The 26128-nt window shown below is 36.5% G+C and overlaps 1 protein-coding gene across 2 annotated transcripts in view; it reads right to left on the bottom strand.

The window, feature by feature from the left end:
* Positions 1–682: 682 nt before the first annotated feature.
* PI15 (peptidase inhibitor 15) overlaps positions 683–26128 on the bottom strand; it is a 36662-nt gene continuing 11216 nt past the window's right edge. For both annotated transcript variants that reach the window (XM_061439035.1, XM_061439034.1), the window contains exons 3-6: positions 11148–11266; positions 9839–9971; positions 9603–9718; positions 683–6808 (exon numbers count right to left, since the gene is read on the bottom strand). In XM_061439035.1, the coding sequence (XP_061295019.1) occupies positions 6673–6808; positions 9603–9718; positions 9839–9971; positions 11148–11266 (504 nt within the window). In that variant the 3' untranslated portion in view covers positions 683–6672. The remainder of the gene's footprint in view (positions 6809–9602; positions 9719–9838; positions 9972–11147; positions 11267–26128) is intronic.

Raw genomic sequence — 26128 nt, 5'->3', positions numbered from 1 at the left:
GCCTAAGCTCAAATACTTTGACCACCTGATGAGAAGAGCCAACTCATTGGAAAAGACTCTGATGCTGGGAAAGATTGAGAGCAAGAGGAGAAGGGGGCGGCAGAGGATGAGATGAGTAGATAGCATCACTGACTCAATGAACCTGAGTTAGAGCAAACTCCGGGAGATAGTGAAGGTCAGGGAAGCCTGGCATGCTACAGTTCAGGTTGCAGACTTGGCAACTGAACATCAGTGGTGAACTGGCCTGGGAGCTCTCCTGTCTCACCAGAGGGAAAATTTGCCTGCTGCAAGGCAGAACCATCTGTAAAACACCAGCCTTCTTGGTCCAACTAGTGACCAGACATGGTGCATCCCCCCATAGGAATGCCTATGGTTTCTCTTCTTGCCCTCAGTATGAAACATGGAAATATTTATGTTCAACTACTGCAGTTTTTCTCAGCCAGAACTTCTTTTTTTTTTTTTTTTTCAGAACTTCTTAACATAATGTTCTTCTCCTCTTTCTCCATGGAAATGTCTTTTGCATTGGGGTCTCAAAATATTTTGTGGAATTAAATAAAAAAAGAATGGAAGAAGGAAGGAAGGAGGCAGGGAAGGCAAGAAAGTTTTACTATTGTAAAACTATTGAAAATCAGGAAACAATTAAATTCATCAATTATGAATTAAAATCTTAAACACAAAACAATTAATTATAATATTTTATTGAAGGAAAAATAATATAGTGGGGCTCAAAAAGCTACACTTGTTATGCTTTATAAAGTCAGAGGTTTACACAGGTTTTATGTATGTACACATTCATGACATTATATCACAACATCAAAGGCACCTTTTACTGCTACAGTATTAGGTAATGAATAAAAAATATCAAATTAATCTTTTAAAAAATCTAAAATGATACAATCTATTTTAGGATTATGTACATATTTGAAGCATTCAGATATTTTTAAACATGTTCTATGTGCATTACAATTATCTCTAATTCTCAAAATATTATGATACCAAAATTCTGTTTGTCAAATAACAAAGCACAAGATGCTGTAATCTATAACCAAGCACCAGTTAAAATCAGTGTTAAATGCTCCATCAATTAGTTTGACTTCTAACACATGCAAAGTGAAGTGGGTACTTAAGAATTTAAGATAACCATTGCAAAACTTTTAGGGTCTCCATTTTTTTTTTTTTTTGGTCTTTAATTAGTTGATTTCTTTTGAGAAAATGGGGAGAACTGGATGACTTTGATCAATGTTTTCCTAGTGGTTTTATGGAATCCTAGGGCTCTTAGAAGAAACTTCCAAGGCACTGGAGAAGGTTTAGTCCATGTTATGCATATTATATATTGGAGCTTTGTATAAGATGAGATCATACAAAGGGTTTATTGCTTTAAAATACATTTGAAAATACTAACATGGGAAACTGCTTTAAAGTATATTTCATTTGGTTATGCTAACACAGTTTAAGAAATATCTTTGTTGAAACAGATTATCACACTTAGTGAACTGCACAACTCAAGTGAAAGGTTATCTAAAAATGTTGCTTTCATTAGTTACAGAGGATATAATCCTAAATTTTTATGTATATTTTTAAGTCCAGAAGGAATTTGAATAGAACAATAAAATGTCATAATTAGCTCAATAGTATGACCAAAGAGCATTATCAAATTATAGATCAACAAGTAAAAATGGAGAATCTTTTGGTATATGAAAATTGTTTTAATATATAAAAATAAATGATCACTTAAAGTGAAAAAGTTCTCTTCATTACTTTTACCTCTTATCGTATTTATGATGTAAACAAAATTAAAAATATATTTTATTAATACCTAGTTCAAAAAAAGAACACTGTTAATAAGCACCTCAGGACTAGAATGCCATAAAAAATTATTATTTAGGAAAATGGATGTCAAGATATATGTATTACCCTCCTAGAAAATTATTTAAATAGAATCAAGCATCTTTAATGTCATCAGAGTTACAGAGTATCCAAGAATTTAGTATTATGCAACTTAAATTTTCATTGAACTGAAGAAATGGTTTTATTGGCAGGCCAAGTTGCCATCAAGAATTTGTTCTTACAACCACCAGAGGGCGCCAGTGCCTGAAGCACGGTTGGTGTAGGTGTACTCTAACCTTTAGTTGATAACTTGAATTTTACATTCCAAGTTTAAAAATGCTATTTAAAAAGATGAATAACTTCTAAGAAATATATTTACATTTTGTAACACCCAAATAATGTTGGATTATTATATAAAAATAGATCACACTGGCTTATTTTGGTTAAGATTCATTTAACAGGACGTTATTAAGATTTCTATCTCAGAAATTGAAAGGACATCATTTGTAACTATGAATAAAAAGAGACTTCTTAACCTACTAACACTAACAATTCATTTAGCACCACATATATAGCACCAGAATAGATACTGATAGTTCACACTTATTAAAAACATTAATTGCAAAGAAACTTCAAAATTAAAGCAAGTATATGGTGGTTGTAATGAATTTTCAGCACCATTAACCAGTCCATTAACCAGTGAACTGTGTAACTTTCTAAGTTGTTGACTGACCTCTCACAAGTCAAAGTTAGAAGATGAAAGAATTTTAAAAAATCATTTTGCATGTGTTTAAATGTCTTTCCTCACACATATAACAATACAAAAAAATGCAAATATAAAACAAAGATAATTTTAGACATTGATAGAAATCTAATTTTACTCTTCCTAAACACTTCCATAGGAAACGGCTTCCTATGGAATAGGAATCCAAGATTGGTGTCCTATGCTACTGCAGAACATTGGGAATGTTGTTATACAAGGGGGAGAAAACAGACCCCAGTTTAAGCATGACTTTTCCTTCCTGAACACATTCAAATGATCTGTTTAACTTATGTATTCACTTAATAAGCAGGATATGAACACAGAACACTTGAACTGGCCTAAATATGTTTTTGATTGCTTATGTAGATGTTGTAAGTTGATCTAACACAAGCATATACTAATGAGAAAAATATATATTGTTTCAATTCAAATATTCTGAGTAAATTATACTGATTGAATTTTCCCTACTGTTTGGTCAGTTCTGTGCTAAAACTTCATGGAACTTTCAAATGAGTATTTCCACAAAAGTTTCGAATGAACTGCCAAGTGAACTTGGTAGGGAAGTCCTAATGGACCACGGAAGTGATGCTGCTTAGACTACAGGACGGGGAAAAAAACCAACAAAACATGATAACAATGAAAATCGTTTCTGCCACATTTTAAAAGCAAACTTACCTACCATAACCAGGAACATTAAGAGTATGCCTACCCAACTCAAATACAATTCTGTAAAGGAATCCATCAGTTTAACAGATCAACTTGTAATTTTTCCAGTCTTTTGATGACATGGAAGCCAAAAAAATTGATGTTATGACAGAATTTTTTTAATTTTTCTACTGAATAAAGGATGTAATGAAAAATCCATACCAAAGATAAAATTCAACGCTGTAGAATATGTATGCCAATCACCATGTCGAATGAAACCTATTGAAATGAAAACCTCAATACTATTTAAAGCTGCTTTTATGAAATAGCTTATGCCCAGACCCTTTTTCCCTTTGGGAGTTACAGTGAGAAACAGCTACCCTAGCACCACTGTTGCATGCTGTGAAAAGTATGACCCTCTGGGTTGATTCAAGCAAACGTTCATTTGGTTTAGCCTAGAAAATAAAACATTTCACATGGCCACTTTATATTACTAACTTTAAGAAGCACAGATAGAATAACAAATATACCCGTTACATTTTCAGCTCAGTTGTTAAGTTATAAATAAACTTATATTTGGAAAGGACTGTTGTGTACAAGTTTATGAGTATGTGGTTCCTAGTCTTAATCTGATATATTTGGTGCTTTATCTGGATTGTTGATGCACTCAAAGCTTTGTATTTAAGACATTTTTGTCTTAATGAAATATGGAAAGGTGAGGTTCCTCTAATTCTTGCAATACTAGACTGTTGAGTTAATTCTAAAAACCATTCATATAAAAACTTATTACACTATAGCCATTATATAAGAAGCTGGTATAAATACACAAAGATAAGACAGAATTTCTGCCAAAGAGGAGCTCATGAAAGACTTAATTTTATCTCAAATAAAAGCTTCACAACATTAATGATCATTTTAATATTCATGATTTTCTATTAATATGATAATTTTACCTTCAAATGAACCTCTGTGAATCATGTGGCAAATAGCATTATTCTTTTTGAGACCTGAGAAATCAAGCCACACAAGTAAACCAGCAATAGGATGGAACTGATTAAAACCATTTTTTTGGTTTAATAGTTATTTTACTACTTCTGTAGAACTAGTTTAGGAAACTCAAGAAAGACTATCTAGATAAAGGAAACAAATATTCCACTAATGAGTTTTCTCTCCAATTGCCTGTATATATTAGCTAAAAGTTGATTTGAGACCTGACTTTTACTGTTATTTCTGTTCTTCATATTAGTCTCCAAAAATACTTATTTTTAATAAAGTCTATATATGTTCCCACAAAAGCAAAGTCATTTGATAGGAAAACATTTGGTCAGATTCAATGTGTGAAAGAAATCTGGCCAATTATTTGTCATCATGAAAACCTGAACTCCAGATGCTGGATAATCCCCCATTGGATTTAATTAACTATCTGTCATCTTTCAATGAATCTAAACTAAGAAACTGCAAATGTGTAGAGAATTTTAAACAAGTAGCTTCCTTCTGTTATTTGTACTCTGGAACTAATTGTGTTTACTGATTCTGTAATTCTACTGCAGCATTATATAACTTGAACCACACACACACACACACACACACGCATGCACATGTAAAATGTAATGTGTTAAGTGTCTTGATCCATGTGTTGACTTTCTCCTCTCTGAAAGTGATTTGGAAATAAACATTTCCAAAATCACATGAGTGAAACTTTCACAGTGATTTGCTTTCCACCATGCTTCACTTTTGGGGCTTCCCAGTTTGTTCAGTGGTAAAGAATCCACCTGCCAATGCAGGAGACACAGGAGATGCAAGTTCAATCTCTAATTCAGAAAGATCCCCTGGAGAAGGAAATGGCAACCCACTCCAGTATTCTTGCCTGGAGAATCCTATGGACAAAGGAGGCTGGTGGGCTACAGTCCACAGGATTGCAAAGAGTCAGACACCACTGAAGCAACTGAGCATGCACACACGCAAACTTAATGCAGAACTGAAAAATATTCTCCTTAGATATGGTAATAAAATTTGGTACTTAGTGCTTAGAAAATCATCTGAAGAGGCCCCTTTCACAAAATCATAGCTGTCTGTGGTGTGTACATGAGATTTTCACATGATACTCAAGGACCCTCATGCTGAATAATTCTCATCAAATAAGGACAAGCAGAACAATGAAGAGCAGGAAATATCCTTGGCACCTGCATGTTTCTTTCTGGTATCCCTCACCTCCTGCTCACAGGCTTCAAGGTATACTAAACCTTCAGGATATGCCTTTCTGAGGCTCTCCGTGTGTGTGTGTGTGCGCGCGCGCGCGTGTGTGGTAACCCTATTTCCGTGGGTTTGCATGCCTGTCTCCTGAATCTTACTTCTCTTGGACTCGTCAGTTCACTTAGGTCTTGTTTTCCACCTTCCAAAACAACTATTTACACTCACGGTTGTTCGTTCTTCCCTGCCTCATTTAGTTCCAAGTACTATAGCTACATTTTCATGCTAACCAGGAGACTTACATATTACACGGCGTGGCCTATCATCTATTCCACTTACATGTGGACATCGTTGGGTTCACTTCCTCAAATTTACATGAAAAATCAATTTGTTAACAAAATAACATTTTTACAGCAAGATATTGAGTTGGCCAAAAAGTTCATTTGTTTCCCCGTAACATCACAGAAAAACCCGAACAAACTTTTTGGGCAACCCAATAATTAGGCTGCATTATTTCCTGAATATTTTTGTGAGCTTCTTGAAGACAGGAATTATGTCTTGTTATCCTTGCATGATCAGAACATAACTAGCAGAGTGCCTTGCCCATCATAACCACTCCACACATGATTACTGGTTCAATAAAAGAGGTTAAGCAAAATAAATGTGTTCAACCTTACATAAATTGAGAATATCTTTTGGTGGACCCAAATAAAACAAAATATTTCCATAATGAAATCTGTGGTTCTTAATTAAATTATTATATCTAGATATCATGGAGTTTTATTAGTAGTTTGCTAATGATCAGTTTTGGGATATTAAAGAAATGGGTGCAGGAGATGTCCTACCACCTAACATATTGTTTACAATAGGATTTTTAAAAAATTCCTCCAAGCTAACTACAAAATCAAATTATGTATGTATGTGTATTTATAGGCCAAATATATGTTCTATTTGTTAGGAATGTAACATAATTTCTTTGGAAAACAAGCTTTGGAATTGGATGCATCAACTATGTCAATACTACATACAGAGTATTTTAATTTAGACTTAGAGGTCAGAAAATAGAAATGGATGTTTGATTACCTCAAAGGATTAAACAAACATATAAGATAAACACTAATCTTTACAATGAATAATAAAAGGAAAACAAGATTATGATAAAATATGTATAGTATGTGCAAAACTCAATATATATATATGCCTATGATTCCCAGAAACCACTATATTTCCTGGAGGAAAAGATAAGCTTATTTAAACCAATACAGGTAGTTTGACGTTACACCTGGAAAGCAGAGATTGTCAGTACAAGACCCTCCATAACTTGGAGGGCAAGCTGAACATGGTACCCCTACTTTATATGGTGCTTCTCCGATCCAGTTGCCCCTAGGAAAAAAAAGAAGAGAGCATAAGTGTTACTTGCTCATTTTTTAAAATCTGATTGCCCTTAAGCACATGATCACACATTGACATGTGATGAAACTTTCAGAAGTGTGTCATTTTTAGAAAAGCACTGAAAGTTACATCCATTTCTTATTTCTGTAGCAATTTATTCTATATATCTTACTTTAAAAATACTTTCTTTCTGAGTAAGTTAATATCATGTTAATTTACAATAATTTACAATGCATGGTGACATTATTAGTCAACCCACATCTGACTTGATGCTCTATCCACCACAGCTGCCTCTTTCCTACTGCAGCCTTCCAGAACACATACGCTGTGTCCTCTTAAATGTACTTTTTAAAAAGTCATGCTAATGCTATTATAAAGATAGTAAAATATAAACAAATACATATATATATATATATATATATATATATATATATATATAAGTGTGTATGTGCTCAGTCACTGTTGTGTTCAGTTCTTTAGGACCCCATGGACTGTAGCCCAGTCCATGAGATTTTCCAGGCAAGAAAACTGGAACAGGTTGTCATTTCCTTCTCCAGGGGATCTTCCCGATCCAGGGATCAAAGCTTCCTCTCTTACGTCTCTTGCATTGGCAGGTGGGTTCTTTACCACTAGTGCCGCCTGGGAAGCCCATATACAGCATATATACAATTCGGGGAGGCTTAGAAATGGTGACATGAGCAAGAAGTTGTCATAAGCACAAAAAATAGGTTTTAAGAGTTCAAAGGATTTCTTTCTAAAGTTGAATAGTTTAGATTCTCAGTATTCATAAAATGAGACATGGAAAACTCAGAGAAGAGTGGCTTACAGAAGCAGCCATTAAAGATGATTCCAAAACATTTTCCCATATGTAAACTCACGGTTATAATTTTTAGCAATACTGTTAATTTTTTAAAATAATGCTGAACACATTTAACTGAATGTTGTCAATATTTTCCTTCATCTTGATGGCCATAATGATACACCAAATTCAGCATTTAGGATAAAAACAGTCACAATGTCTTACTGTTACTAAGCTCTTTTAGCTATGATGGAGGAAGCAATGGATTTATTTACAGTAGCATGGTGATTAGTAACTACAGTACTAACAGATAACCACAGAGCCAGAAGTGTGAAGGAAACCGAATGGTCAGGAGAAAATGTGGTGTGTGGTGGGTTGAAGATAAAACAACAGTGGAAAAGCTAAAATATTGAGCCATCGGGGAAGCCCCATATTCAATAGTAAATCAGTCAGTGGATAAACATATTTTAATTTTTATCCTTTCAGGCTAATTCATTTTCATTCTCTCATTTCTCTCTCTTTCTCTCCAACCACCCGACCACCAACCACCACCCAACCCTGTATTTCTTTTTTCCCTGATAAACAGTTTGGCTTGAGATAACTTTATGCTGCTATTCAACTATCAGTCGGAATTTTTAAACTTTCTTCACTGCCTGTTTCAAAAAATGGTTCTCTGTTACAGCAAATACACCATACTAACACAATATCTTAATCTCTTAGACATAAAACAATCAGACATCTCATCAATAATATTGCAAAAATCCCATCATTGGCCAAAAACAGAATAGCCAAATGAATGTAATAAAAGCCTCTTTCACTAGAGAACTGCCTGGCCTATTTATGTCAGAAAGAAGAGTTAGAGTCTTAATAGGAAAATATAAGGTGCGTAACTGAAAATATCAAACAAATGCACAGTTTTAATGCTTTTCATGATGCAGTCACATTTTACTTTCCAAATCTTACTATTCTAATAACTGTGGAGAGGAGACCATTGGGAAAATCGCTATTTTTCTAACTTTGCAAAAACACTGCCCCTGGCATACAACCATATAAATGAGTAATGCAGTTATTTGTGAAACGTTTTCTCATTCCCTCCCCATACTGGCAAAGCTGGAGAAAAATCTTTGTTTGGGACTTACTTTGGAAGACACCAGGCGTGTCATAAATCCTTTGCACATTTTAGTATTTACTCCAAAAGGGAAAAGACTCATGTATAAATACTGGAACACTTTATCCAAAGAGTCATTGTTATCAAAAAGGCATTTTATCAAATGTCAACAAATGCTTGTTTATCTTCATAATACAAAAGAATGCTCATAAATATAAAATACAACTATATTTTACAATATTTGATCAATTTTCACAATATGAAATATATAATTTTAATGTGTGCCACAGGATGAAATTACTGAATTTTTTATTTTATATAGTTTAAATTATGGCACAGCTTTCATTAAAAAGATGTCATAGCATTTAAATTTTCCCTTCTGATTCTGAATGCCTCCTTAACCACCTATGGAAAAAATAAACTGTGATTTTAATTCTACCCTTAAAAGAAAAAAGAAGTGCTTGTTTTCTTTTCCTAGTGAAAAAGTTAAGCCAACATTCTAGGAATGATTGATGAGAATACTGTGGTGTTGATAAATTCCCTAGAAGATCTTTGCCTAAGACTTTTATATAAGCTATCGAAAGCCTGGAATCACATGTTTATTTTATAATTACCAGGTCTAAAGAAAGATGAGGAGGAGAATTTAGTGAATCTCCAAATCACAAATTGTCTTGTCCAAAATGTTAATCTAGAATCCTTGTGAAAAGAAATCTTTCAGCTTTTAACTTTTTTGATATATGAGAAGATGGAAGATTTGAGGATCTGAGCTTGTTAGTTAAGTCTTACTCATATTATTTACCTGTTAAAAATATCTATCAGACTGAAGATATTTAACATCATTAAGGATTTCAGGAAGTAGAAGCCAACCAGATACTTACTTTGGGGCATAGTTGCATACCAAATAAACTGCACGGCGCCATACAGCTCCCCAAACATTCATGTTCTGACAAGTATGAATTGCACATCCTATTCGATTGGAGGTGGCCCAAACCATCTGAGAAAGTAAACCAATATACCATTATTAGGATCAGGAGTTAAGAAAACGCAGGTTCACCAAAATCGAAAGAGCGTTTTTTAAAAAAGAATGAATCAGAACTGAACAAGACAAAATAACCTGTGTATAATGTGTGCACATGGGGCCGAAACATCTCATAGGACATCGGGGATTGCAATCCTGGGGATATGGAAAGGCGTAGTCTTTCACTTCATCATACCATGGCTTGACCAACTGGAGAATAGAGCGGTATCTAAATATCAAGAAACACAATGAGAACTCACAGTTCAGCAGTGGCAATATGTAGTGGACTCACACTAAATTACAAGTTAATTGTTCTTTTGCAGGCTATTAATGGCAAATCAAGAGCATATCCACCCCCTCACAATAACCATCACCACCCAGCAGAATCCTCTGTTCCTCCCAGTAGAGCCAAGCATGAAAATGTTCAGGCCTGGAGCAAGTGATCCTATATTTGTTTAAGTATGAGTCTGGTTGTTTCAAAAAGAGAAATGCAAATCTTTTGGGAATTATCATCTTTACCTTATATTTACCAATGTCAGAAATGTCTTCCATTGGAATCTTATACATAATTAAAAATTAGATATTAAAAAAAACTGTGATACTAGACTCAGAGTGATTTCCCCCCTTAAAGTTGTATCATTTTAATTTAGTGAGAATTCACCCGATTTTTCTCCCCTCTATGGAAGGGAATGAGTCTTTGAATGTTGGATGATGACCTCTCACAGTGCAGAAAAATTATCCTGTTACCGGAAGCAGCTTCATTCACAGTTGCATATACTTGCATATATATATATGTGCATATGTATATGTACATATGCATGTAAATACATTGAATTTGTATAACACATATATAGGAATATGCAAACATGGGAAAGCTGCATATATAATAATGGCTCCTGCCACTATCAAGGGATTTTTCTGAACTAGAAGCGATAGGATAAGGATACAACCTGATTCTTTCAAAGATTCTGTGAGATTAGTGTAGAATTCACTTTTCACTTTCATGCATTGGAGAAGGAAATGGCAACCCACTCCAGTGTTCTTGCCTGGAGAATCCCTGGGACGTGGGAGCCTGGTGGGCTGCGGTCTATGGGTCGCACAGAGTCGGACACGACTGAAGTGACTTAGCAGCAGCAGCAGCAGTGTAGAATAGATTAAGGGATGGTGTTCCAAGGGTGAAAGAGAAAACTGGGGGTTTTTTAAGGCTTTTTTAAAAATTTAAATAATTTTTTAAGACATCTAAAACAGTCATAGGCCAAGCATCAGTGACTGGCATATAGTGAGTTCTCAATAAATACCTGTAGACGTTACTTGAAATTGACGCTACTAACACTTGGAGTCCATAGGCAATAAAGTTATCAATAAAGTTATCTGGATAAACAGTATCAGTGAAACTATTTCTTACCTTCCAGTTCGTACAGATAGATTTTGACCCAAAAATCTCAATAAGTAAGAAGGTCCATGGTCCCAAATGCAGGTAGCTGCCCAAGCCTCTGCAGACTTTGCAAGATTTTCATCCCAAACCTGTGTAAGGGAAAAAAAAAAAAAAACCTTCAGCTTACTGAGTTTGCTAGTAACAAACAAAAAGAGGCAAGAAAGAATGCTACCATTTCCTAAAGTTCTTCCTCTTCTACTTCCTGACTAAAAGAAAGCAAGATTAGACCATTGTTATTTAAAGTTCTACAATACAGTATGGTTATTCCTCAAAAATCTTTATTGTTTTAACACTGTCATCTAGACCCAAAGTCCAGACATCAATTTTAGTAAAGGATAGGTTAAGTAAAATATCGTGTCTAGATGTAACTTGGAGACAACTCCTACTGACCACTAAAGTTTGAATCTACCAGCGTCAAATGATTTCCCTGGAGTTTATTCAGAGCTATTAATATATCTCAAAAATTAATATGATCAAATTTATTCAAATAATGAACCAAAACTGACAATGTAAAATATTATAACTTTTATTGAGATATAATTGATATGTAACAATATATGCTTCAAATGTACAACTTAATGATTTTTATATATGTATATATTGTGAAATTATCATCACAAGAAGTCTAATTAACATTCATCACCACACACAGTTCAAATTTTTTTTCTTGTGAAGAGAACTTTTAAATTCTATTTTTTAGCAACATTCAAATATATAATACAGTACTATACATATAGTCACCATGCTGTATATTACATCCCCAGGAATTATTTTATAACTGCAAGTTTGTACCTTTCAGCCACCCCCAACCTCATCTCTGGCAACCACCTATCTGTTCTCTAGATCTAGGAATTCAGTGTTGTTTTTGTTTTTAGATTTCACATTTATGTGACATCATATGTTGTCTTTTTCTGATTTATTTCACTTAGCATAATGCCTTTAAGTTCCATCGATGCTGTCACAATGGCAAGATTTCCTTGTTTCTTATACCTGAATAATATTCCACTTATCCACTTATCTGTTGATGATAATTTAAGCTGCTTCTATGTCTTGGCTATTGTAAACAGTGCCACTATGAACACGGGGGTGAATGTATCCTTTTGAGTTAGTATTTTAGTTTCCTTCAGATGAATACCTAGAAGTAGAATTGCTATATCTTATGTCCAACCTAGACAGCATATTAAAAAGCAGAGAGATTACTTGGCCAACAAAGGTCTGTCTAGTCAAGGCTATGGTTTTTCCTGTGGTCATGTATGGATGTGAGAGTTGGACTGTGAAGAAGGCTGAGCGCCGAAGAATTGATGCTTTTGAACTGTGGTGTTGGAGAAGACTCTTGAGAGTCCCTTGGACTGCAAGGAGATCCAACCAGTCCATTCTGAAGGAGATCAGCCCTGGGATTTCTTTGGCAGGAATGATGCTAAAGCTGAAACTCCAGTACTTTGGCCACCTCATGCGAAGTGTTGACTCATTGGAAAAGACCCTGATGCTGGGAGGGACTGGGGGCAGGAGGAGAAAGGGACAACAGAGGATGAGATGGCTGGATGGCATCACTGACTCGATGGACGTGAGTCTGAGTGAACTCCGGGAGTTGGTGATGGACAGGGAAGCCTGGCGTGCTACAATTCATGGGGTCACAAAGAGTCAGACATGACTGAGAGACTGATCTGATCTGATCTGATAGTAGTTCTATTTTTATTTTGGGGGAGACATTCTATACTGTTTTCCACAGTGTTGGCACCAATTTCCATTTCCATCTACAGTGCACAAGACTCCCTTTCTCCATATCTGCTCCAACATTTTTTATGTCTTGAGTCTTTGACAATAGCCATCCTAACAGGTATGAGATGATGTCTCATTGTAGTTTGGATTTGCATTTATGCTAATTTTTAAAGGTCAAACTACATCTAAGTATAATATGATATAATTTGATATGTTGTGTCATTTGAATATTTTATAATAATATTAGAATTGTCATGAACTGGAAACATAGATGTATTTAACTGAAAGGAAATTAATTTAGTGACTTTGAAATAAAATAGGAAAAACAACAACTGGTGAACCCTTCAAGAGACACTTTCATCCTAGGAAACCATGACACCCACCCTCAAAAAAGATTTGTTAGTTCAAAAATTGTCTTAAATTAGAAAAATGAAGTTATGTTACATAAATCTATCTAGAATTATACTAAAATATATTCACTCACAAAGTTACGTAAATCAGAACTATCGAGAAAGGATCTTGAGTAATTCTATGGTGACAGTGGCCACATCTCCACTGTCTATGTAGAAAGAAAGATCATTCAGAAACAACTTTCTTTTAATTATCTAGACTATAATCTTCCCATTTGAGGATGAAGTTAAATATGGCAAGATATCACATAATACCCTTTTAATACTTTGGCTACCTAATGGGAAGAGCCAACTCATTTGAAAAGATGCTGATGTTGGGAAAGATTGAGGGGAGGAGGAGAAGAGGGCAACAAAGGATGACATGATTGGATGGCATCATCGACTCAACGGACATGAGATTGAGCAAACTCTGAGAGATAGTGAAGGACAGGGAATCTTGGTGTGCTGCTATTCATTGGGTGGCAAAGAGTCAGACATGACTTAGTGACTGAAAAACAACCTTTTAATAGATGAGTAATCAATGTTATAGAGTACCTGATGAACTATGGATAGAGGTTCGTGACATTATACTGGAGGCAGTGATCAAGACCATCCCCAAGAAAAAGAAATGCAAAAAGGCAAAATGGCTGCCTGAGGAGGCCTTACAAATAGGTGTGAAAAGAAGAGAAGCAAAAAACACAGGAGAAACGGAAAGATATACCTGTTTGAATGCAGAGTTCCAACAAATAGCAAGGAGAGATAAGAAAGCCTTCCTCAGTAATCAGTGCAAAGAAATAGAGGAAAACAATAGGATGGGAAAGACTAGAGATCTCTTCAAGAAAATTAGAGATACCAAGGGAAAATTTTATGCAAAGATGGGCTCAATAAAGGACAGAAATGGTATGGACCTAACAGAAGCAAAAGATACTAAGAAGAGGTGGCAAGAATACACAGAAGTACAAAAAAGATCTTCATGACCCAGATAATCATGATGGTGTTATCACTCACCTAGAGTCAGATATCCTGGAAAGTGAAGTCAAGTGGGCCTTAGGAAGCATCACCACAAACAAAGCTAGTGGAGGTGATGGAATTCCAGTTGAGCTATTTCAAATCCTAAAAGATGATGCTGTGAAAGTGCTGCACTCAATACGCCAGCAAATTTGGAAAACTCAGCAGTGGCCACAGGACTGGAAAAGGTCAGTTTTCATTCCAATCCCAAAGAAAGGCAATGCCAAAGAATGCTCAAACTACCACACAATTACACTCATCTCACATGCTAGTAAAGTAATGTTCAAAATTCTCCAAGCCAGGCTTCAGCAATACGTGAACCGTGAACTTCCTGATGTTCAAGCTAGTTTTAGAAAAGGCAGAGAAACCAGAGATCAAATTGCCAACATTAGCTGGATGATGGAAAAAGCAAGAGAGTTCCAGAAAAACATCTATTTCTGTTTTCTTGACTATGCCAAAGCCTTTGACTGTGTGGATCACAGCAAACTGTGGAAAATTCTTCAAGAGATGGGAATACCAGACCACCTGACCTGCCTCTTGAGAAATCTGTATGCAGATCAGGAAGCAACAGTTAGAACTGGACATGGAACAACAGACTGGTTGCAAATCGGGAAAAGAGTACATCAAGGCTGTATATTGTCACCCTGCTTATTTAACTTATATGCAGAGTACATCAGGAGAAACACTGGGCTGGAAGAAGCACAAGCTGGAATCAGGATTGCCAGGAGAAATATCAATAACCTCAGATATGCAGATGACACAGCCCTTATGGCAGAAAGTGAAGAAGAACTAAAGAGCCTCTTGATGAAAGTGAAAGAGGAGAGTGGAAAAGTTGGCTTAAAGCTCAACATTCAGAAAACTAAGATCATGGCATCTAGTTCCATCACTTCGTGGCAAATAGATGGGGGAAAAGTGGAAACAGTGTCAGACTTTATTTGTCTGGGCTCCAAAATCACTGCAGATGGTGACTGCAGCCATGAAATTAAAAGATGCATACCCTTTGGAAGGAAAGTTATGTCCAACCTAGACAGCATATTAAAAAGCAAAAGAGATTACTTTGCCAACAAAGGTCTGTCTAGTCAAGGCTATGGTTTTTCCAGTAGTCATGTATGGATGTGAGAGTTGGACTATAAAGAAAGCTGACCACTGAAGAATTGATGCTTTTGAACTGTGGTGTTGGAGAAGACTCTTGAGAGTCCCTTGGACTGCAAGGAGATCCAACCAGTCCATTCTAAAGGAGATCAGTCCTGAGTGTTCATTGGAAGGACTGATGTTGAAGCTGAAACTCCAGTACTTTGGCCACCTGATGTGAAGAACTGACTCATTGGAAAAGACCCTGATGCTAGGAAAGATTGAAGGCAGGAGAAGGGAACGACAAAGGATGAGATGGTTGGATAGCATCACCAACTCAATAGACATGAGTTTGGGTAGACTCCCAGAGTTCGTGATGAACAGGGAGCCCTGGCATGCTGTAGTCCATAGGGTCACAAAGAGCTGGACACGACTGAGTGACTGAACTGAACTGAATCAATGTTAAGGGCTCCCTAGGTGGTTTGGTGCTAAAGAATCTGTCTGCCAACGCAGGAAATGTAGGTTCAATCCCTGGGTCAGGAAGATCCCCTGGAAAAGTAAATGTCAACCCAATCCCACATTGTTGCCTGGGAAATCCTAAGGACAGAGAAGCCCGACAGGCTACAGTCCATGAGGTTGCAAAAGAATTGGACACAACTTAGTGACTAAACACATACATACAATCTATGTTAAATATGGTATATTAAATGGAACATGTTCATTCTATAATATTTTAATAAAAAGTTAGTGTCTGTTTCTTAATGTACTTTGTTTTTCTTTGATATAACATTCTTTTACAATTACAAAAAATATTTTGTATTATGTTTTTCATTGTTATTTAGCTCTGTAAATTATTATAAGGACCTTGATGCTGGAAAAGATTGAAGGCAGGAGAAGGGGACGACAGAGGATGAGATAGTTGGATGGCATCACCGACACAATGGACATGAGTTTGAGCAGGCTCCAGGAGTTGGTGATGGACAGGGAAGCCGGGTGTGCTGCAGTTCATGGGGTCACAAAGAGTTGGACATGACTGAGCAACTGAAGTGAACTGAACTGAACTGATAAATTATTACTTCAAATTTCTTTGTTTTATCTGCAAAAATCTCCACAAAATATCAATAATATAAAATAAATTTATATTGAAAATCATAGTATTCTAGGACTGAAATTAACTTTTAAAAGTATTTTGTTTCTCTAATAAAGGATTTGAGTATTTATTCTTCTGATATTTTTAATGAAATATGAATTTATAAAATGTGGATTACAGTTCATCAAAATGCAGAATAGCATATTTACCTCACAAATGAATTTTAAATGGAATAGCATCAACAAATTATGTCCCATGAACTAATTATAATGACTCTGGGGGAAAAAAACACATCTAAGTATTGTTTACACATTGCAGTATAGTGCACTCAGAATAATAACTGCCAAAAACACAATTTTTCTGTGTTTTTATACAGTCATTTGAGAAATAACCTTTCTTACAGTCTTTCTTTTTAAAGATTTTTTTTTCATGTGGACAATTTTTTTGTAGTCTTTATTGAATTTGTTGTAATATTGCTTCTGTTTTATGTTGGGATTTTTCTGGCCTTGAGTCATGTGGAAGCTTAACTCCCTGAGAGAGATTGAACCCATGCCCCCCTATAGTGTGGAAGGTGAAGTCTTAACCACTGGACTGCCAGGGAAGTCCCTTTCTTATAGTCTTGTCTAAAGTATCAGGACTGCATAGAACAAATAATACTGAAAAAGAAAATATTCTGCATTCTAAGTCTACTGTTAAGACCATCTGCAACTGAGGACATATCAGTTATTCTGTCTCCCAGTTATAGACATATAACTGTCTCCCAGTTAACTCATCTATAAATAAGGAGAGTAGATGAAGCCATCTCTACAGTCTCTTTCCTCTTCAGCATCTTACGATTTAATATACCTGAGTAGCCCCGGCATCAGGACCAAGAAGATCTATTATATTGGCTTATGAATTGTTCAGTTCTAGCCTTTTGCACACCACAGACAGAATAAAGCTAGATTCTTCACAAAATAATTTAAAATATTTAAGGTAGTGAACAAATTTAATTTAGCATATAATAATTCTATGTGCTTACTTCACATACTTAAAATGTATTGTGTATATCAAAGAGATAAACCAAAGAGTTCATGCCTCAAAAATATCTTACATGACCACCACTTTAAAATTATTATAAAGGATTCTAATAGGAAGATCATGTATTTGGCATTACTGATGCCCACATTTTTATATGTTTCTATGTACAGATATCATAATTAAAATTTTTGAGATGATAGTTGTGAGGGAAGAGGGATAACCATGTTTTTTCATGTTTGCTTTTAGGGAACTGATGGGAGGGATTTCTGTCTGCCCCTAAAGGAAGATGCTGGAGAGCCTGGCAGACTGGCCAGGTCCCACACAGAAAATGGGGTCACTTTGCCTTCCCATGGGAGATCAATCATCTTTCTGAGGCCCACTGCAGAGATGCCCACTTCTCACATTCATCCTGTAGAGAAACGAAGATCCAGGTCTTCAACTTAGGAACTATTTATCTACTGTATTTTGCTGTCTCTTTGTCCATTGGTTACAACTCCCAGGAGAATACGGGTAAGCAATGTATCCCTTCAATCTACATTGTCACTTAAATTTATTAATATGATGAGAGGTCTTTGAGTTTTGAAAACAGCAAATCAAGATAGCCTCTTTCCTATCCAGAGGCTCTAAACTGTGATTAATGTTGTCAGTTTAATCACGTGAAAGAATTCTAACAACTTACAAGTTTCAGGAATGAAGTTATAATCACCTAAGCATTTGAGTAATATGTACATTTCTGGATGCTAAATGGGTAATCAATCTGCTGAATTTCATTAAGCATCTGTGATATTTATTTGAAATAGTTTTAGTATCATACCCTATAAATTTGCAAAAGAAAAAAGGCCACAAATGTGCACTTTTTTAACATTCTACGAAATAACTAGCAAATATGCAACATGTGATTATCAGGTGTTAAACTAAACACCTGATATTTATTTAGCTTTTATGGAGCCAGCCTCAAATTCTGTATTTCTAGGTCTTGTCCCTCTGAAAGTGAATGTGTCAGTCTCTTGGCATTGACTCTTTGTGACCCATGGACTGTAGACACCAGGCTCCTCTGTCCATGGAATTCTCCAGGCAAGGATACTGAAGTGGGTTGCCATGCCCCTCCTCCGGAGGATCTTCCTGACCCAGGGATTAAACTTGGGTCTCCCACATTGCAGACATTTTCTTTAACATCTGTGCCACAAGGGGAGCCCTTTGTTCCTCTACATGGATAAAATAATGTCATAGATAACTGAGTTGCCAACACTTAAACTCTTATCTTGCCTTCTAAAAATGAGGCAAAAATTAAGAAAATTATGCATGGAGACACAAAAATATTTACAGGAGCTAGTAGAAGTTAGATATTATGATTAAATAATTCACAAAGTAAAGATGGTTTGAAACGGTGTCAGAGCATGCACAAGCCTGTATATACGGGCACTACTGCCCTGCATGGCTTTCTTCCATTCTTTGTGTTACAAACTATTTAGTTGGTCAGCTTGTAAATTGATTGATAAAGCTTTGAACTAAAATGTTTACCATAAGCTACTGTGCTTATAAATAAATTTAGCACCTTGTCTGTGGAAACCACATAGTCTGATTAAGCCATGAGAGACATCCAGAATTCAAATTGATGTTATTTAATTGCTAGAAGAGTGTGGCTCCAAGAGATAGGAGAGACAGGAAAAGAATGCAGATCCTTATCAGTCCAGGGGTCTTCAGAGCTTGGGTCAAAGAAATAAAAAATTGAGTCAAAGAGTGTCTCAACATGACACACTAACTTTCACAAATAGAAGAATTAGAGAATGATATGATCCAGCCCAAAGATGGGGTCATTTTATAAGCCATTTCCTTAAGTTATGGTACTCATGACACAGTGGCCACCAGGACATCCAAAGCTCCCTCCTTAAACCCCAGTCATTATTGCTGTACAATAAGAAATGTAGACCAACTGAAAGACAACCCTAAAAATTACTTCAGAATGTATACCCAGCATTGTTAGAGATGGCATACTGGTTTGTTTTTTTTTTTCAAGTGGGTAACATATTTTAATTCCAAGCATAAGAATTAAATGTAGAAGCATTTGAAAGAGTTAAATATAAGTTGCTAAAAAGAATAACTATTTCTGGGTAAGGAATCTATACATATTTGATATTATTTATAGTGGTTAAAAGAATGTGGCAACAGGTTGTTAAAGCAACTAGTTAGCCTTGTAATTGCAATATAAAATGCATTCATGAATAATTATTTATATTTGTGGTTTTAAGTTAAAAATTGTAAGACTATCTTGATATAATTTTTAAACAGTATTGCAAAATTTAGAACTTAAAAGTCACTGAATGTCTTAGCCTCTTAAGACTTTTAAATATATGGAAATGATTTTCAATAAACCAAGTGAAATACTAAAGGTCAAATATGTTAAATCTATAAATGTAACTTAAAATTTAAATTAATTAGATTTGTAAATAGTAACAAACATTAAACAAGTGTGGTTGCCAAAACTTGCTAGATTTATGCATAGAACAAAAATATGTATAAGTGAGGCTAAAGTAGAAAACCATAAATATTAAATTTGAAAATGACCTCTTAAAAAATCTACTCTGCACATGGCAACCATCTTCAAAGACATAAAATACTAAAAATAAAAATACCACACTGAATTTTTGAAGACATATTTCTAAATCAGTTATTGTCAAGGATACTATGATAGCAACACTGGAAACAGTATGGCATGTCCTACAGATACTTGTTTTCTTGGACTTTTAAGCAGTCATTTCTCATATACTTAGATAAAACATAAAGGCAGTTTAGATAGACAAGCTTTTGGTGTTTAAAAATATTCAACTGGGGTTCTTTGTTCTTTTCCTGGGTTAGATTGGGAAAGGAGAGATGACTTACAGAAGTGAGGAAGAGCCATTGAAAAGATATTAAGTGATGAAAAAATTATTTCCCCTGAGGGCAGCCAAAAGTTTTTAAAAAACACTTCATGGGCATGGTTGTGGTTCTGTTTTGAATTGATGGGTTTATTCCCCTTAGGTGGAAATGCTTGTGAGGTGGCCAATGAAGGAAACTGAGACCCAGTGTTAAGAATGAGCCTTGGTTAACCTGGAGGGGGTGGAGTGGGCAGAGGAAGAGAAAAGGCTTTCACATGGGGAATTTTTGGCACTAGTTAGATTAATTAAATGCTATTAAACTGATTGAACTTTAAAAGAGAAGTAGTTAAAGGAACTTGATTTAAAAAAAATTCCCTCAAGCCTCAAAAATGAATACAGATATGGGATGGCATTATAACATAAAATATCAAAGTGGGGTCCTGAGTGTTTTTTAAGTGTTTAAACAAGGATAACAAGGACTTTCCTCAGGTAAGATGAGTGCTCCCTTTCACATAGGTTGGGAAGGTAAATTTCTATAAAGAGATGATGTAAAAGTATACTTTTTTAGAAGAACTCTGAGGCAATCATTGGCAGCAGCATAAATTTCTTAAAAACTAACAAAAAAGGCCTTTTCTTGACCCCTCTCCATCTTCATATTCCAATGTATCATTCCTCTTATTCCTCTTACAATGAAATTTCTTGAGTGTTGTCTTAACAGAGAATTCTCGATTTTTGCTCTTCCACACTCAAGCCCACACCCGCAGGCAGGTTTCCCTCTGTGTCTACTCTACTCAAACTGATCTCATCGATATCATCAATGGTCATTCCCCAGTCACCATCTTATTTGGTTAACCAGCAGCTTTTAGAGTATCTAACCACCTGCTCCTTCTGGACTCACATCCATTCCTTGGTTTCATGACCCCACACTTGCCTTGTTTTTCTCTGACTGCTGTGTCTCCATATCTTTGCTGCTTCTTCCTCATCTCCCTAACCTCTACATGCTGAAGGATTCCCAGGGCTCAAGCCATGTCCCTCTCTGTCTCGCTCTCTGTCTCTGTCTCTCTCCACCTCTCTTCCCTGTTTCATCTACACTCACTGCTTAGCTAATCACATCCAGTCTCATGCATTGAAATACTGTTTATAAGCTAGTGGTATTATTCCAAATTATATCTTTATCCTTCTCCACTGAATTCCAAGCTAATCTACCCACTTTAAATCTTTACTTAACAAGTCCAAAATTGAGTTCCAATATTCTCAATCCTATCCCTACTCTCTACTCCCTAAACAACACAGGCAGTCTTCCTCCCATCAGTGAATGGTGTAACCCTATTTCTTCCAGTTCAGGGGTCACCAAATCTGAACCACTGCGTGCTTATATATTATCTATGCTGTTTCTGTGTTATAGTGGCAGCATAGACCACAAGGCCTACAAAGTTAAACATATTTATCTTCCAGTCCTTTACAGAAAAAGTTTACCAACTGCTGTTATAGTTGCTCAGGCCAAAAAATCCATAGCTGTCTTTACTCTTTGTTTGCTTAATAATCTTTATATGCTCTGTCAGCAAATCTTGTTGATCTTACCATCAAGATCCTGTCTATCCAGATTATACCCACTGATTATCACCATTATTGGCACCACCTTGAGTGAAGTCACCATCATTTTGTTATCTGAATTATTGAAAAAGACTCCTAGCTCAGAGAATGTTTCATACACATAAAGCCTTAATATATAAATTAATGAAGGCATGGATAAAATAAAAACATTCAGAATTTGAGGTAAGACTACTTAAACAGGATTGGTGATTAGGAAATAAAGGAAAGAATTTTTCAGTGCTTTAATTTATGCATGGCTCAATCTATACTTCAGTCAAGTGCTTTGAAAATGCCAAAGTGCTGTTTAAATGTAATCAACCGCAATGATTGGTTTCAGGGTTGTTCCAGTAATGAAAATGAGTAAAGAAATATTGGGTATAAGATGAAAAAGTACAACTGTTGCTTGATGTCTGGACAATTATTTGAAAGACAGAGACACTTGGAAATGAGTGAATTTTCCTATACCCAAACATGCTATTCTTTTTAACCGAATGCTGACACGTAGAGGGAGGGAATAATGGCTGTAAATGTTGCAACTTTCCAGGATAATGTAGAAATCCTGATGTGTATGTGAAATGTACCCACCTCTGTGCTGCGCTTAGTCACTAAGTTGTGTTCAACTCTGGGATCCCATGGACTGTTGCCCGACAGGCTCCTCTGTCCGTGGGGATTTTCCAGGCAAGAATAATGGAGTGGGTTGCCATGTCCTCCTCCAGGAGACCTTTCCAACCCAGGGATTAAACCCAGGCCTCCCACATTGCAGGTGGATTCTTGTTCCCAAATAGCTTTTTAAAATGTAAATTTCTCTACAGTTCAACACTTGCAGAGCAAGTTAAACATGACTACTAATTGGAATGGTTGATGGGCCTGTAGTTTGTGAACTCCAATGGGAATTATCATTGTCACCAACACACTTCTGTAGATAAGTGATCTTAGTACACATGAATGGTGGCAAGAAACAATGACCTTGGAGATACCTTGGCCCCAAACCCCCTTATACCAAACTTCCCAGATGGGGATGCTGTGTTTTAATCAACAGTGGAAAATGTAAGAAATGCAAATTTCCAGATCAACCAATAGTATTAGTTGCTCAGTCATGTCCAACTCTTTGCAACTTCATGGACTGTAGCCCACCAGGCTCCTCTGTCCATGGGATTTCCCAGGCAAGAATACTGGAGTGGGTTGCCATTTCCTTTTCCAGGGAATCTTCCCAACCCAGGGAATAAAACCAGATCTCCCACACTGCAGGCAGACACTGTACCGTCTGAGCCAAAATTCATTGATCTAGGCAGCTAGTAATTGAGTATATATTGGGATGCACCGGGTAATGTGAATTGAACAGTCAGCAAGACTGATATGGACTCTGCCTTATAGTTTAGGGAAGAGATAGGCAAGTTAAAGAATTACTTGTTTAGTTTCTAAGTTGTGTCCAACTCTTTGCAACCCCATGGACTGTAGCCTGCCAGGCTCCTCTGTCCGTGGAATTCTCTAGGCAAGAATACTAGAGTGGGTTGCCATTTCCCATTCCAGGGGATCTTCCCGACCCAGAGATTGAATCTACATCTCCTGCGTCTCCTGCATTGGCAGACAGATTCTTTACCACTAAGCCACCTGGGAAGCCCTGCCAAACAAATAAGTGAAAAATCATAAATTACAATACATTATATAAATTAATTAGTATGTAATATAATACATTACCCATTATCTATATGCAATGTATGTTATAAAGCCACTTCCAAAAAACGTGCTACTTAAAAGTCTGCTTCTTTAGAAGCATCCTTAGTCAATCATGTATATTCCCAAATAAGTGTCATTCCACACTGCAGACATCTGTAGCTCACCCACAATGACCACAGGATGTCTTATGAAAATGAGTGCTGAGTGAGTATTCAAGTGAAATTTTGTGATAATATAGAAATTATCACTGGAATAATTCTTTCTTATTCTTCTAGTATATAGTCTCTTGATAAATAAATGGATATTTGAGCCACAAAATATTTTTCTCAGCTCAGTTTTATGTCCTAAATCATAATCTCAGATATTTTCTCTCACCTGGGAAATCACTCCAGGGCCTCCAATGGAAACTTTTTGAGAAAGCAGATCCCCAGCCCAATCCTGGACCCAGTGAATCAACATTTCAAGTTGGAGACTTTGAATGTGTGCTTACAAAGTTGTTCTGTGTTCTTCCAGTTAGAAATGATAGTTTAAAGCTTATTCAGTGAAGTGCCATTCTGATTGCAGAGGACTTTGGGCCTCCCCTCTTCTATCTCACTCCTACTCACCACACCCTGCTCCTGCACCCCCATACACACACCACAGAAGAGGTTTGGGAAAAGGGGGGCATTTCTAGAAGTTAGTTTTCACTTAAAAGGACTTAGAACAGTGTCCTTCCTCTCTTTGCAACCCCATGGACTATACAGTCCATGGAATTCTCCAGGCCAGAATACTAGAGTGGATAGCCTTTCCCTTCTCCAGGGGATCTTCCCAACCCAGGGATCGAACCCAGGTCTTCTGCATTGCAGGTGGACTCTTTACCAACTGAGCCACAAGGGAAGCTCAAGAATACTGGAGTGAGTAGCCTATCCCTTCTCCAGCAGATCTTCCTCATCCAGGAATCGAACTGGGGTCTCTCACACTGCAGGTGGATTCTTTACCAACTGAGCTATGAGGGAAGCCCTCCTTCCTCTCAGCTCTTGTACATTATTGATCCAAGAGTTGATAAAAAATAAACATAGCCTTTCATCAGGAAAATGACTGGTTGTCACTGATACTGACTGCTAAGCTCTGTGAGGCGGTTTGCTCTGTACCTTCGTGAAAGACAGAATTACGAATGAGAGAGGTAATGAAATCATCCTGTTTGCTGCTATGCAAATAAGACAACATCATTCATTCTGAGCATGACAGTTCCAGGAGGAGGGAACATAGTCTGTGGTGACACGGATATGAACAGAGAGAACAGATGAGGCTCATGCGGCTTATTCGGAAATCGGAGGGAACTCTAAATGCCTTTACTAAATGATATATCAGAAGTGACACACACGTAACATTCTGAGAACCCGAAATCTTAGAGAAAGAACAGATAAAAAATTTTAAAGGTAAGGCGATCCTTTTCCATGATAATAATGTTGACTCTGTATTTAAAATACACATTTGATCTATAAGCAGTTTGGTTCATGAGGATATGAGATGACTCAGCAGGAGCATGTTCTACCTCATCTGCCAGCCTAATGTGAAAGGATGCAGCCACAGAAGTAGAATGAATGAAGACTAACTTGTCATCGCTACTCTGTGCAGGTCGGGTCATGTCACTTCTATGCACCTCATTGCCAGAAAAGCACACAACATTGTAAAGCAACTATACTCCAATAAAAACTAATTTAAAAAGAAGTAAACAAAAAGAAAGTCACCCGTCATGAAAAAGGCCAACTATTTATTCAGACATGTTTATTATGCAAATAGATACATCTCTTACAGAAAAAATAGAGAACACACATGTTGGAACCCAACCAAGGACAACAGCCTAGTAAAAGGCATTCCTTGCTCAGAGCCAAGCTGCTCGCAGACCCCAAGATGATCTAACTGGCAGCATTCCTGTGTGTATGTGTAACATAAAGGGTGGAGGGGAGCGGGGGAGACTTGATTTTCCATTTCCTTAATGGCACAACTTCTTACCTTTTCCAGGATTTTCAAAAGGCAAATATCTTTATGCCGCCTTCCCGATGCTGGCCATACTCTGGGTGAAAGAGGTAGTGTGTATAGGTATTTAGCACAAAAAGGCTGGAGGGTTAGAAAGAGCTGGGTGATTGGGGGTCAAGGTCTAATGCATGGATGCTCATAGCCTTCAAAGACTTGAAACAGTATCATAATACAGACTTTTCCTATGTGGCTGCCAAGGTTAGAAAGAGTACAGGAAGCAAGATTTGATTCCACATGAAGAAATACTTTCTAATATTCAGTGATGTCCTCAGATAAAATGCATGTGGAGACATTCCCAAGCCAGTGGGCTCAAGAGCAGGAGATGAACACATGGAGGGGAGTGTGCACTGTATAGTCTCTTAAAGCATGGGCTTTGCCGTCAGACAGAACTGCGCTCTCATCATTTTGATTTACTTGCTCTGTGACCTTGGGGAAGCTACTTACGCTGTCCAAACTTCAAATTTCCTGTCTCTAAATAAAGAAAATTGTTCCCATTTCACAAGACTGCTG

This window comes from Bos javanicus, chromosome 14 (genome assembly GCF_032452875.1).
Source record: "Bos javanicus breed banteng chromosome 14, ARS-OSU_banteng_1.0, whole genome shotgun sequence".
In the NCBI taxonomy this organism is placed as follows: domain Eukaryota; kingdom Metazoa; phylum Chordata; class Mammalia; order Artiodactyla; family Bovidae; genus Bos; species Bos javanicus.
Note: the sequence above shows the minus strand (reverse complement) of the source record. Positions and strands in the feature narration are given on the sequence as shown.